At 45.2% G+C, this 13,549-nt stretch overlaps 1 protein-coding gene across 1 annotated transcript in view; it reads right to left on the reverse strand.

The window, feature by feature from the left end:
• Positions 1-94: 94 nt before the first annotated feature.
• The window catches only part of Frrs1l (ferric chelate reductase 1 like), a 26,423-nt gene continuing 12,968 nt past the window's right edge, over positions 95-13,549 (reverse strand). Inside the window, 3 exon segments of the mRNA XM_021200943.2 lie at positions 95-1,766; positions 6,637-6,883; positions 10,625-10,763. Of these exon segments, the coding sequence (XP_021056602.1) occupies positions 1,594-1,766; positions 6,637-6,883; positions 10,625-10,763 (559 nt within the window). The 3' untranslated portion in view covers positions 95-1,593.

The following is a 13,549-nucleotide window of genomic DNA, read 5'->3' on the forward strand; positions in this document are numbered from 1 at the left end:
TTTTGGTTTTTCGAGACAGGGTTTCTCTGTGTAGCCCTGGCTGTCCTGGAACTCACTCTGTAGACCAGGCTGGCCTCGAACTCAGAAATCCGCCTGGCCTCTGTCTCCCGAGTGCTGGGATTAAAGGCCTGCGCCACCAGGCCCGGCTGTGAGGCTGGTGCACGGGCCATGCTGGAGCCAAGCTTGAATAAGATCAGAGGGCTTAGTGAAGAGATAAATGGAGGGAGGCGAGGCTTTCAACTTGAACCTTGAAACCTGGGTGTGGGAGGTGTTACAAAGTAGCAATACTTACTTTGTTTTGGCGCCAGCCCAGAAGAATCTGAACACTTGCCCACAGGCAGACTTTCATCGCTGACCTGAATCTTGGAGACGACCTTAGAAACTATAATCTGCTATTGCTCGCCTATAAAGCTGGAGCCAGCTCGGAAGCAATGGGAATAAATCAGAGAATTCTGGAATGCCACGATGGGACTGGCCTAGCAGTGTAAGCACCCACTGCTACACTCTCTCCTCTTGGCAGGCTGCTAGCATAGGTATTTGGACTAAAAGAGTATCTGGCTCTTTTGACAAAAGGAAACATAGAATTGAACATTTTAAACATATACTCTTGGTAAATTTACCTTAGGCCTCCTGCCCCGTTTTTTGCTCCTGGTGTCTACAGCCTTTAAAAACATTGATAGATGATTAAAATGCCTCGTTTTCTTTAAGATGACTTATCTGTTATAATGGATATTTAATTATACTTAGTGTATGCTAACTTGAAAAACACCATTGGCTACAGCCACCCATGAACACCTTACTTGGTATAATACAGTGGCAGAAGAGAACAAATTCTAACTACTAAGAATTCTCCTATTTTCATCATTAAAATAATTTTACAGCTTCGGGGACATCCACATTTTTAATCTTTCCTAACAGCGATATAAATTCATTTTCCCATAACTCCACACTAATTGAGAAGATATTTTAGAGAAATACAAACCACTTGCTTATCACTAGAATCTCTCCCACACTCCCCATCAACCGTGTGACTATCTAAAAGCATTTATGCACCACAGAAATGTTCTCACGAGGTTGATGATACACCGAGACATCCTGTAAAGGTCTCCACGGCCACATGCAAAGGGACCCTCTTGGGCAAGACTGAAAGGAAAGTAGAGACTGCTCAAAGCAGAGACTGGTCTGCGCTCTACTTTCCATGTCTAGCCTTCCCAACTTTACTGTATGTTATCTGATCATGTTAGCCAAGGCTGTGAGACACGTGGGTCAGCGAAAGGCACCCTTTGTCTGGGTTTAAATCAGTCTAATGGCCCTCACAGTTTTACCAAGCCAATGCATAGACATTGTAAAGCTCAAACAGAGAACGTATTTGGAAGTGTTTGCAAATGTTTTAAGTGCTTCCCAAAAGTAGCGTTGCCTTGACAATCCTGTCTGACTAGGAGAGAAGCTTGCTCTTTTTTTTTTCTTCTCCTGAAAATGTTGAAATCATGATTTGTTTTTAGATCATAGAAGCAAAAAAATTATACAAGCAGTTACTGAAAAATATATACTGAAGGTTTTTCACTCCATCTAGTCTGTGGCTGGCGGCGGTGGTTAAGGGGTTCCCATCAGCAGGTAGAAGGTCAGGGCGACAATAAGAAGCAGACAAAATGGTGAGGAGAAGGTCTGGTAGGCAGCCGACGGCATGAAAATATCTTCGTACTTGTAAATACTGACAACGCGCTCTGAAGCCGGCGGAGAGTCTATGTCATGACGAGTGATGGCGCCTTTAACATAGAAGTAGGGGAGGACCCATCAAAAGCAGCACAGCGTAAAGGGCAGAGACAAACACTAAATGCATATGTTTATAAAATCTGGATTCAGGTTCAGAGCCATCATCAGACCTCTCTGCAACTGCCCATATGACGGAAAGCACAGAAATCGTTTCTCTTTACACCCAAAGAGAGTTCTTATTGATGTCGCCCCGAGATCAGACAACTTACTGTTCTCTCTGTCCTGTGGCAGCCAGTTTTAATATTTACTTGCATGAACTGAATGGATTTCTACTTGTCTCTAATAAATTCAAACTTCTCGATTTCAAATGGAAAAAGATGTATTTTTATTTTTTAAACATTTAAGTTTTTAAAAAGATTTTCATTTTATTTTTAACTCTGTGTGTGTGTGTGTGTGTGTGTGTGTGTGTGTGTGTGTGTGTGTGACCTGATACAGGTACTTGGAACTGAACTTGTGTTCTCTGCAATAGCAGTGTATGATCTTAACCTGTGTAATCTCTCCAGCCTTAGAGAGGATGGGCGATGTTTTTAATACAAACAGCAAGCATGACTGATTCTGCCTCCTCAGATCTTTAGGGCAGTGGTAAACCCAAGGCTCCAAGCACACTAAGCAAATGCTCTCTCCCTGAGCTACCTCCGCAGCCCCAAATCTTGCAGATACAGATCAGCAACTCTGGACAGCGCCTGACTCCCACATACGTGGAAGCCATCTGTCATTGCCTGTGGGCTATCATGAGTGAGCCAGCCTTTGGCTAGGGAGGCAGCACTGTAGGTAGGACTGTTTATTCTGCAAGCACGAGGACACGAGGCCCTAAGTTTGAATCCCCAACACCCATGTAAAAAGCCAAGCATGGACGTATGTATGCATAACCTGAGCACCGGGGAGCAAAGACAGGTGAGAGTCTAAGAGTTCATTGGCCAGCAGGCCAGTATAGCCAAAGAGGCCAGTTTCCAGTTCTTTAAGAGACTATCTCAAGATATAAGGTAAGCCGGGCACTTGAATCCTAGAACTGGGAAGGTAGGTGAACCACAGTGAGTTGTGAGTTCCAAGATAGCCAGGACCATTTAGAGAGACCCCATCTCAAAAAAAGAAAGAAAAAAGGAAGGAAGGAAGGAAGGAAGGAAGGAAGGAAGGAAGGAAATAGGGAAACTAGGCAGAGCGTAATAAAGGAAGACATTTGATATCTTACTCTGACCTCATCTGTACACTCACATGACTGAACAGGGATGAGGGAAAGAATAAAGAAAGGAAAAGAGCAGGGGAGAGGGAGGGACTTTCCTAGCTAAAAGACTGGCATGCCAGTTGTCAGTGGTATTTCAAGAAGATCAGAGAAGAACAGTTTGGAAAAAGTAACTAATCTAACGAGTCCTCAGATGGGACTTTTCTCCACCTGGTCACCAGTTGAAGAAAGAGACTGTGTGTGTAAAATCCTTAAGGATTGATTGCACAGGTCAGCGGCAGAGGGAGCGCCTCAAGTCTGAGGGCCTCTGGTTTAATCCTCAGCCCTAAAGAAGTAAAATGATAAAGAGAAATTGTAAGAAGCCGATATTGATTTCCAAGCTATGAACTGTGGTGCACATCTGTGGTTGTGGATTCCAGCAAGACTAAGGCAAGAGAACCGCTTGAACCAAGAGTGCTTCCTTTCTTCTTCTTTCTGTGATTCTTTTGAGAGAAGGTTTTTCTGTGTAGCCCTGGCTAGCCTGGAACTTGAACTCAAATCCGACCACCTCTGCCTTCCCGTTGCTGGGATCAGAGGCATGTGCCACCACATGCCATGTGTAATGGGATCTGATGCCTTCTTCTGGTGTGTCTGAAGACAGCTACAGTGTACTCATATACATAAAATAAATCTTTTTTTAAAAATAAGAAATGCTTAAAAAAATGCTTGTTGAGGTAAAGTTGATAAGTCTTGTCTGACTTCCTGGAAAAAAAAAATTAAGCCTGGGTTAGGGAAACGAAGGCATGAGAGTTCAATGGAAAGGTTTCCCCGGGATTGGAGCTCAATTAAGGTTTTTGGAGTGTTTGAACCCAGTTCACAAACATGCTAAGCAAACATCTACCACTGAGCTGTATAGCTTCAGCTTGCCAACTTTCTTTTAGTTTTGCTTTTTACTTTGAGAGAGGGTCTCAAAAAGCTTGTCAGGCTGGCCTTGAACTCACCCTGGAGCCCAAACAAGCCTTGAACTTTTCGATCCTTCTGTCTCAGTCTCCAGGGCAGCTGAATGTCTAGGTCTGCTCTACCAGTCTGGTTTGCACCGAGTGGGCTTTGCACAGTCCTTTCTCTCTGAGAGCTCAGCCAGACACAGTGGACTGAGAGTCCACTCTGGCTTCCTCCTGCACAGTTCCTCCCCGCTGGCAGGGAGGGCGTGCACAGTTCCTCCCCGCTGGCAGGGAGGGCCCGCCCCACGGTCCACTCTCAGTTCACACGTAAGGACTTTCCTCACTGGTCCTTGACTGACCTCTTAGGCTATGCCATGCACCTCCAGTTCATGGCTTTTTTTTGAGAGAAAGAGAATTTCTATTCCTTCAAGATCTAGCCCAAAGTTTATGCCGCTATGAGACAGGAATAGAACTGACAGATGTTAGAACTCTCAGGAAACAAGAAAAGCAGCGGCCAGCATGTGGGTGGGAATGGGTCTGTTTTGTCTGGAAACAGTGAGAGGAGAACCCGGAGGGAGCTTATCAGGCATACCCAGATGAACACGGATGCCTCCAAATCTCAGATGTCAGACCCTAAGAGGACGACGACGCTCTAAACATCTAAGTGTCCCCATTATCCAAGGTTTCTTTCTGCTTTCAATGATCATAGTCAACTGCAGTTCAAAAACATAGTTTGAGAGACCAAGATTTTTTTTTATTTAGTTTATTTATTTTCATCATTGGTATTTTGCCTGCCTACATGTCCGCGTGACCTAAGGTGTTAGCTCTTGGAGTTACAGACAGTTGGGAGCTGAGGATGCTGGGATTTGAACCCGGACTCTGGAAGAGCAGTCAGGGCCCTCAACTACTGAGCCATCTCTCCAGACTAATAAGATATTTTTAAAAAGAGAAAAAGATGGCATTTTATATGACTTACTACAGTGTCCTGTTATTTATGATTGCTTTATTAGTACTATCACTGTACAACGCATACTGAATTCTAATTTATACATCATGTATGGGGCAAATGTAAACACTGGCAGTCTCAGTGAAATCTCCCACCGATGGAATGGGACTTCTGTACTGCCTTGTTCCATTTTCTAAGGCAATTCCACACGCTTATCCTCACCCACTAGTCAATAACCGCGTGAAGCAGGCATTATTATTACCCCCTCTTTAGGTATAAGGAAATGAAGTTTGGATTTAGATAACAGCCTACACAGCTACCATGGGGCAGACCGGTACTAAACACTCAAATCTTCAGATACCAATCTTACTGTTTGAAATGAATTCACCTCTCCAAGCTAAAATATCATTTATTTCCCAGGACACTAAAAGGGCTTGAAGGTACCATTGCAGATCCAGTGGGGGTGACTCTGGGAAACCAGCAAACGAATGAAAAGCTACCCCCAATCTACTGGTATTCAGTGCTTTTCCCCGGTGGCAATGGGTGGGAAGGGGAAGAGAAGGCAAAGGGGAGATTATGTACTTTCTAAATCAATGGAAAGAAATGGGGGGGGTGGGGTGGGGAGCAGATCAGATGAAGCAATGAAAAGCTGCTGAGCACACAGTAAGACCGATGTCATCTGGGAGCAGTGCTATACACTACTGATTGCTCTAGCTTGTGCAACACAGTAGGCAGTTGGCTCAAAGAAAAAGAAAAAGCAAGGAAGAAAGGTAAAATTCCTAGTAGCCAGAGAGAGAATGAGCTCTCTATACAGGACTGTAAACCAAACTCACCTTCACTCTTGGTCAGGCCACTAGGGGGAAGGCCAGTGGGTTGCCCAGGCTCACAAGATGACCTGATTTAAGCAACCTCTTAAAGGTCTCTTATGATGCCCTCGGATCTTTGATAGGAAACTACCAGAGAGCTTTGCCAGAGGGAGTGACATCATCCACTGATATAGCTAGGGTATTGCTATCCACCTTAATATCTGAGGATTAATGGGCTAAAATCAAGGGTATTGTGGTTGACTTGTGGCCATGAGTATGGCCATAAAGTGAGAATTAATATTTGCTGTCAAGCTCTAGAGAAATCTCTAGAAGCTCTTTCCTCTTTAGTATTTTCTTACTAAAAGGATGGTGGTTAAGAGTTCACTGGCTTTTGAGTGTGAAAGATCCGGAAGTGAGTTTTATTTCTACCATTAATTAGTTGTCTACCACAAGGGAGTTTCTTTTTTTTTTTTTAATTTATTTATTTACTATATACACTGTAGCTGTCTTCAGACACTCCAGAAGAGGGAGTCAGATCTTGTTACAGATGGTTATGAGCCACCATGTGGTTGCTGGGATTTGAACTCCGGACCTTCGGAAGAGCAGTCGGGTGCTCTTACCCACTGAGCCATCTCACCAGCCCACAAGGGAGTTTCTTACACTCTATAATACGAGGGCAATGATATCTAGACCTCTGCAGGATGGGGTAAAGAGCAAATAGAAATATCTGCCCTCCACAGCAGACATATGACTGCTTCATGAAGTGCATGCTCATCCCATGCTGCATTACACGCTCTAGCTGTGCATGTGTGCACTCTGTCAGGAGTCTCCTTGCATGGTAAGTTCTTTAGAACCTTCTGAAGGGAGGACCCATACTCTCTTTTCCATGTAAAATACTTGGAGTGCTTGTGGCTCTCATGCACACACAGTGGGACTGCACACAGTGGGACTCCATGTAACCATGAACTGTGGAGACTGGTGTTCAATACAGAGGCTGAAATGTAGGCTTACCCTGAATGGCCGGACCCCAAGCAAACAGGTAGTACCAACTCAAGTGCAGATCCACAATCGTTTCATCCCTGGGAACATTCACGGGACGCTTAAACCTGCAGGTGACACGGTTGTTCTCGAAAACTCCTTCTTCATCTCGGGCAGGATTTCTCTGAACCTCCTTTGCCCACTGGCCCACATTATAGAAGTGCTGTATGCGGACTCTGCCATTGTCATCATGGACGCAGGCCATGACATCATCACCACCCTAGCCGAGAAGAAAGTTGAGGAGAGGGGAGGCAAAGATTTGTCTTTTGCAAACTTTTCACTCAGAAATATATATCCCATCACCTCTGTAATTAGGAATGACTTGCTGCCAATCAGAATGACACAAGTTCACTGGATCCACCTGGTAGAAGAAGGAAACCAACTCCTGCAAGTTGTCCTCTGACCTTCACATGTGCGGGACGGTATATATACCTCCCACATAAACAACTAGACACACGGCATTTTAAAAATCCTTTTTAAAAAAAAGTCTAAAACACCTGAACGAAGTCAGCATCACAGTGATCGACATTTCGGGGCCTTCCCGCTGGGACATTGGGGGATGTGTCACCACCCATGGATTCCCGCACAGTAGCCTGACAAACAACCAGGCAACTCCACCTTGAAGCTCATTCTAACAAAACAAAACTTCAGCCAAGGCCGAGCAGCGGTGGCGCACGCCTTTAATCCCAGCACTTGGGAGGCAGAGGCAGGCGGATCTCTGCGTTTGAGGCCAGCCTGGCCTACAGAGTGAGTTTCAGGACAGCCAAGGCTACACAGAGAAAGCCTCTCTCCAAAAACCAAGCCAAACCAAACCAAGCCAAACAAAAACTTCAGTCATGAAAAACTTCCCAAAGCAATTACCTAATCCATTCATTGATTTAAAAGGCCCAGGAGCTATTATAAAGTGAAGAAGACTAAAGTCACATGACCACTACATGATGCAATGGTATTTCTAGGTAGAATTGTGTTGGAAATAATATAGTTGACAGTACTATGCTATGGATCTCAAACTCTCTGATTTTGATGGGGAAACTGTATAATGAAAGACAAGGTCTTTGTTTTTTAGGAGAACCCTCTTAAATATTTAATGTTAAAAGGATCCTGATATCTGTGATGCAGCATTGAAGTTTCCAGGAAATGTTAGTCACACATAGTAGCAGCAGAGGCAGGATCAGTAGAGAGCCACACGTGGACAGCAAACTGTTATTGGAGTTTCCTAGTTCTGGAATAGGAAACTGTGCGATGACTTCACGGTAGAGATTGTGACTGATGCCACTGAATCATACATTGGAAATGGTCAGAAATGATACATTTCAGGTGCACACTGCTATAATAAGGCAGCTATCGGAGGATGCATCTGGCACAAGGTAGAGAGATAGCGAGGTGGGGTAAGGAAGGAAGTCTGGGGAGCTATCTCTGTGGCCTCTCTGGAGGTCTGATTTTTCTTTCAGAACGATTTTTAAAAAACATTAAAGATTAGCTGATTGTACCATTGCGTGGAGGATAAGGATGATGGGGGAGGCAGTTCCTGGAGCCTGTGAGGCATGTCACTTAGAAAGGAACCCAAAGATGCTATTAAAAAAGAAATTAATTTGAAAACTGTGCCATAAAAATTCAAGGTTATTAAAAAGGGAATGCACATCGCTCCTGCTATACAAAGTCAGGTTTTTGTTTTTTAATTTAATGCACGCTTCAGTGGAGAGAGGAGAGAGGAAAGGAAGGGCCTCTACTTTCATAGATATTACAGTACCACTGTAAAGGCTCCCCAGTCGGTCTGTAATCTGAGCCCTCAAATCAACCTTCCCTCCCTTCTCTCCCTGCTTTTATCCCTCCTTTGCCTATTTTCCAACAGGATCTCACTGTGTAGCCTCTGCTAGTCTTGAGCCCAGGATCTCACTGTGTAGCCTCTGCTAGTCTTGAGCCCAGGATCTCACTGTGTAGCCTCCACTAGTCTTGAACCCAGGATCTCACTGTGTAGCTTCCACTAGTCTTGAATCCATGTGCTTCTTACTTTCCTTCTTTCTCCTTTATTGGGGTGATTCACAGGATGGAGCCCGGGCTCTGACTACAACACCCCTCACCACAGATCCCCAGGCCCTGGCCACCAGAAGAATAGCAAGTTGATCTTAAGAGCAGCTCCATCTTTGGGCCCCATGGCTGCATCACACATACCACCACCACCACCACCACCACCACCATCAGCACCACCACCACCAACAACAAAACCAAAGCAGTCACTCCATATCCTGAGGTGCTTACAGTTAGGGGACTTCAGTCTTTGTTTTCTAAGAGTCCATAGAAAGATAGTCTTTCACCCTGTGCAGTGTGGGCAGCTCATATGTTGGGGTACTGGTTTCACTGACTTCGTTTCAGAAGATTAATATATTACTGTCGTGTGTGTGTGTGTGTGTGTGTGTGTGTGTGTGTGTGTGTGTGATGCCATGTGCATGCAGATAACCATGAAGGGCCAGGCAGGGCATCAGATCACCTGATGCTCTAGTTAAAGGACGTTATCAGCCATCCAACACAGGTGCTGGGAACCAAATTCAGGTCCTCTGGAAGAGCAGCAAGCACTCTGAACCATTGAGTAGTCTCTCCATCCCCAAGTGATGCTTTTGAAACACCCCAGAAGTAAGCTCTCCTTACTACGGCCACTGTGGTGCCTTGGTCTGCATCTCCCAAAGGCCTTTGTGGCAAAGGTTGCTCCCTGTCTAGGGCACTTCTGGGAATAGTGGGAGATGTAAGGGATGGAATCCAATAGAAGTTAGATACTCGGCAGATAGAGTTGGAAGCAGATATCGGGACTCAGGCTCCTCCTCCCTCCCACCTTCTTTCTCACTGAGCTACATCCTCTGCTCTTGGAGGCTTTTAAAAAATGAGTTAATAGTGATGGGATGCCGATTAACCCAGTAGGCAAATGTAAGTTTTACCCAAGTTCTGGTAAATTAATAAAACTTAAGAGGGTAGCCAGTATAGCCAGTTCATCAGATCACAACCTTGGACTTGGCCTTTGGAATCTACAATCGAGCAGTCTTGAACTAAACACTCACTTTGTGACATCTGACACTCTCTCCATATAGACTATCAGAATGGACTGAGGTAGAGGACACCTAGCTGATGTCCACTGGAGATTTGCCTGACTCGTGAGTGCGTGTGCGTGTGAGTGTGCGTGTACATGTGCATGCGCGTGCGCGCGCATGTGTGTGTGTGTGTGTGTGTGTGTGTGTGTGTGTAACAGTTCTGGGTAGCTGCCCCTTCCAGACGCACACACAGGAAGTCAAACCCAACGCATGGACTACATACAGCAAGCCCAGATGAGCCCACCAAAAACAAGCTGAACCCCAGTTAATGCACACACATGGGAGCAAGAGACACAACAATTGGCATAAGACATGTAGTTTGCAGCATGATGTGGACAGAGCTGATCGCTACATGTAACACACGATGGATGCCCTGTGTTCAATATTTCTTTCAATCCAATCTTCCTACTAAAGCTTGCTTGAATTAAAAAACAAACAAACAAAAAGATTTACTTATTTTGTGTGTCTTCATGCATGAGTTTATAGAGTTTATACGTACTGCGCACATCATGGGCATAAGCCCACAGAGGACAGAGGGTATCAGAACCCCTAGAACTAGAGTTGCAGGCAGTTGGGAGCCATTTGATGTGCGTGCTGGAAACCAAACCCTGGTCCTACCTGCTGAGCCATCTCTCCAGCCTCTGATTTTGTTGTTGTTGTTCTGTTGTTATTATTGTCAGTTTTTTTTTCAGGGCTCCACCCATCTCTGCCTCCCGAGTGCTGGGATTAAAGGTATGTGACACCACCACCCTGAGTCTCTGAATGTTTTAAACTTTGCAATTAGAGAGCTGTGACTAACACAATGTTTCTACTTCTTCAATTAACTCATTTGCTTCTGAAATCTAAAGAAGAACAATGACGCAAAGAAACGTGCACCTTACCATCTTTTTGTCCGAAGAGAATCCAACCGCGACCCAACCATCCGTGTCTGCACTCAGCTCAAACTCCACGTCAGCGCCTATCATCCGGTAGCTAAGGAAGTAGTCACAGGTTTCTGCATTACAGCCTGGCTTTCCATATCTGGAGGATTTACCACAAGAGACGTTGTTAGTTCTACGCGATTCCAAAACAAAAGGAGTATCCAGAGTGCAGCCCAAGGCACTGAACAATGCTATTAACTATCGTTGCTTCCTGGGATGTCGGAAGCACAGGTTCCTTGGCAGGGACCATGATAGGGCCTGCTCCACTTCATAAGCAAACTGAAGTGCAGAGCGGGAAGGGAGATTGCCCAGGCTGCAGAGTGAAGTCAGAGCCTGCAACAGGCTTTGAACGGGATCTGTTCAAGTTAAACACTTGTCAAGTTTTCCTTAATTAAAATGCAGAGTGACTATTTTTCCTTATAGCGTGTCATAGTTAAAAATACCACAGGTTTATAAAGAAAAACAGAAATCATGAAATTCACAGCATCTGTGTGACGATAAGTGGTGTGACTTTCCTGAAAGGTTTTCTCTGCAGCGGTGCGGGCGGCGCCTCTGACTGTACCGTAGGGGCTTTTGAGTTGAGCACATCCTTATTACCAACAAGGAATGATGGTCCAACTCCTGCGATTTCATCTCTTGGTCTGCTGCAAAAGCCACACTTGTACAATTCATATGTGACAGCATCATCTAGTATCTGATGAACGCAAGTACATGACTCACTTATAAAACCTACTTGCTGTTAACACAGTCACAGTCAGACACTGAAACATAGCGTGTAAGGTCATTCTCTAGATGGTAAGATTACGTATTCACACATCTTTTTGAAGGGCACCACTAATTTCTTACAGAGGAGCAAGTGAGATGGCTCCACAGATAAGAACACCTGTCACCAAGCGTGGTGCCCTGAGTTTGCTCCCTGAAACTTACATGGTAGAAAAGACAAGACTCCAGGAAGTTGTCTTCTGACCTCCACCTGAGTGCCATGACATTAGTGCACACACTTACATGTGCATATGCACATACGTGCATACGCATACACATATAGGCATGTTCACAAAATAAGTAAATAAATGTAACAAAAATCCTTACAAACGACTTATTGATTCTGTACCAGTGGGGACCAGTAACTGGAAACCCCTAGTTAAGGAGCACTGTACTCCACCATTGTCGGAATGGAACACAATGTTGCAGTGGGCTGTATCTCACTGGTAAAGCATATGTTTGTAATGTACATGACCCTAGGCACAAAAGAGAAAACAGGAAAGAAAAGAGAGGGAGAGGGAAGGGAAGGGGAAGGAAAAGAAGGAAGGGGAATGGAAAGGAGAGAATGGGGGGGGAAGGAAGGGAAGTGAAGGGGAGGGAAAGGAAAAGAAGGGAAAGGGAGGAGAGAGGAGGGGGAGGGGAAGAAAAGAAGAAGGGAAGGGGAAGGAAGGGAAGGGAAAGAGAGGGAAAGGGAGGGAAAGGAAAGGGAAGGGGAAGGGTGGGCACTGTATCAATGGGTGAGAGGATAAAAGCATAGATGGCAGACGTCTACAGGAACAAGACCCAGGGTGCTGAAATGTGACCGAGGAAGGAGACAAGATCATGCTCATGTGTTAGCAGGGATACCCCAAGTAACAGGAAAAAGACATACGGTGCGGGCCCTCTGAAGCTAGGGCGAAGCACGTGAATGAATGAGGGAGGGGAAGAAGAGCAGAGAACCGCGTGAAAGACCAGCGGCACTGAGCCAGCAGGCTCTTAAAACTCCTTCTCGGTCACCACCACTAGAATCAGATACTGCTGACTATTTTTGCACAGTGATAATAGTATTGGAACTTTTTACAGGTCTTCAAAAAAAAAAAGCCTTGTAAGCCAATAAAGCTGAAGCCCCCTGGAGTCGATGCTTGGCTCCTTAAACCTTGCGGCCCGAGCAATCAACAAGATTAGCACTTTAGTGCAGTCTCCATCAAAACCTGTTTGAGAAGTTTCTGCACTACTGCTCTCTACTGAGCCAGTTCGCATTCACTCATTTTTATTTGCTCCATAACCGCCTCCATCTCTCCCTCCCTCCACCTGCCTTCTCTTCTCTGATACAGGGCCTTTTCACTAAGTAGCCCAGGTTGGCCTCAAACCTTCGAGCCTCAAACACCTGAGTGCTGGGATTACAGGCACATGGCAGCATGCTCATTTGGAGCCTGACTTGATGGAATGCTGCCAAGAATCACATAGGAACTCGCTCAAACTACTAAGCCATCATCGATGCTTAGCCTCATGCACAATCCACAAGTCATGACTATTTATTTGGAAAGGAATCGTTGGGGCTGGGGATGTAGGTCGGTTGGTAGAATGCTTACCCAGCATGCACTAAGCCTCAGCACTCATAAGCTAGGCATACACCTGTCAGCCCAGAACATGGGAGGGGAAAGCAGGAGGATTAGAACTTTAAGATTATAAGGATACTTGTTTGTATAACAAGTTTAAGACCAGTCTGGGCTATAGGAGAACCTGCCTGTCGGGTTACATTTTTTGTTGGTTTGACACAAGCTAGTGTCATTGGGAGGAGAAACCTCAACTGAGAAAATGCCTCCATCAGATTGCCTATAGGCAAGTCAGTAGGGCATTTTCTTGATTGACAACTGATGTGGGAGGGCCCAGCTTACTATGTGTGGTATCAGCCCTGGTCAGGTATTCTACATAGTATAAGAAGGCATGCTGAACAAGCCATGAGAACAAACCAGTGAGCAGGACTCCTCCATGGCCACAGCTTCAGTTCCTGCCTGCTACATCCACTCCAGTAGTGACTTGTATTACAGGTTTAGAAACCTGGAAGCAGTCCTGAGGCAGAGTTTCAAGGAAACTTAGGCTCCTGGAACCTTGGCATTCCCATAGCTAGAATGCCACAGATTT

This window comes from Mus pahari, chromosome 6 (genome assembly GCF_900095145.1).
Source record: "Mus pahari chromosome 6, PAHARI_EIJ_v1.1, whole genome shotgun sequence".
Lineage (NCBI taxonomy): Eukaryota > Metazoa > Chordata > Mammalia > Rodentia > Muridae > Mus > Mus pahari.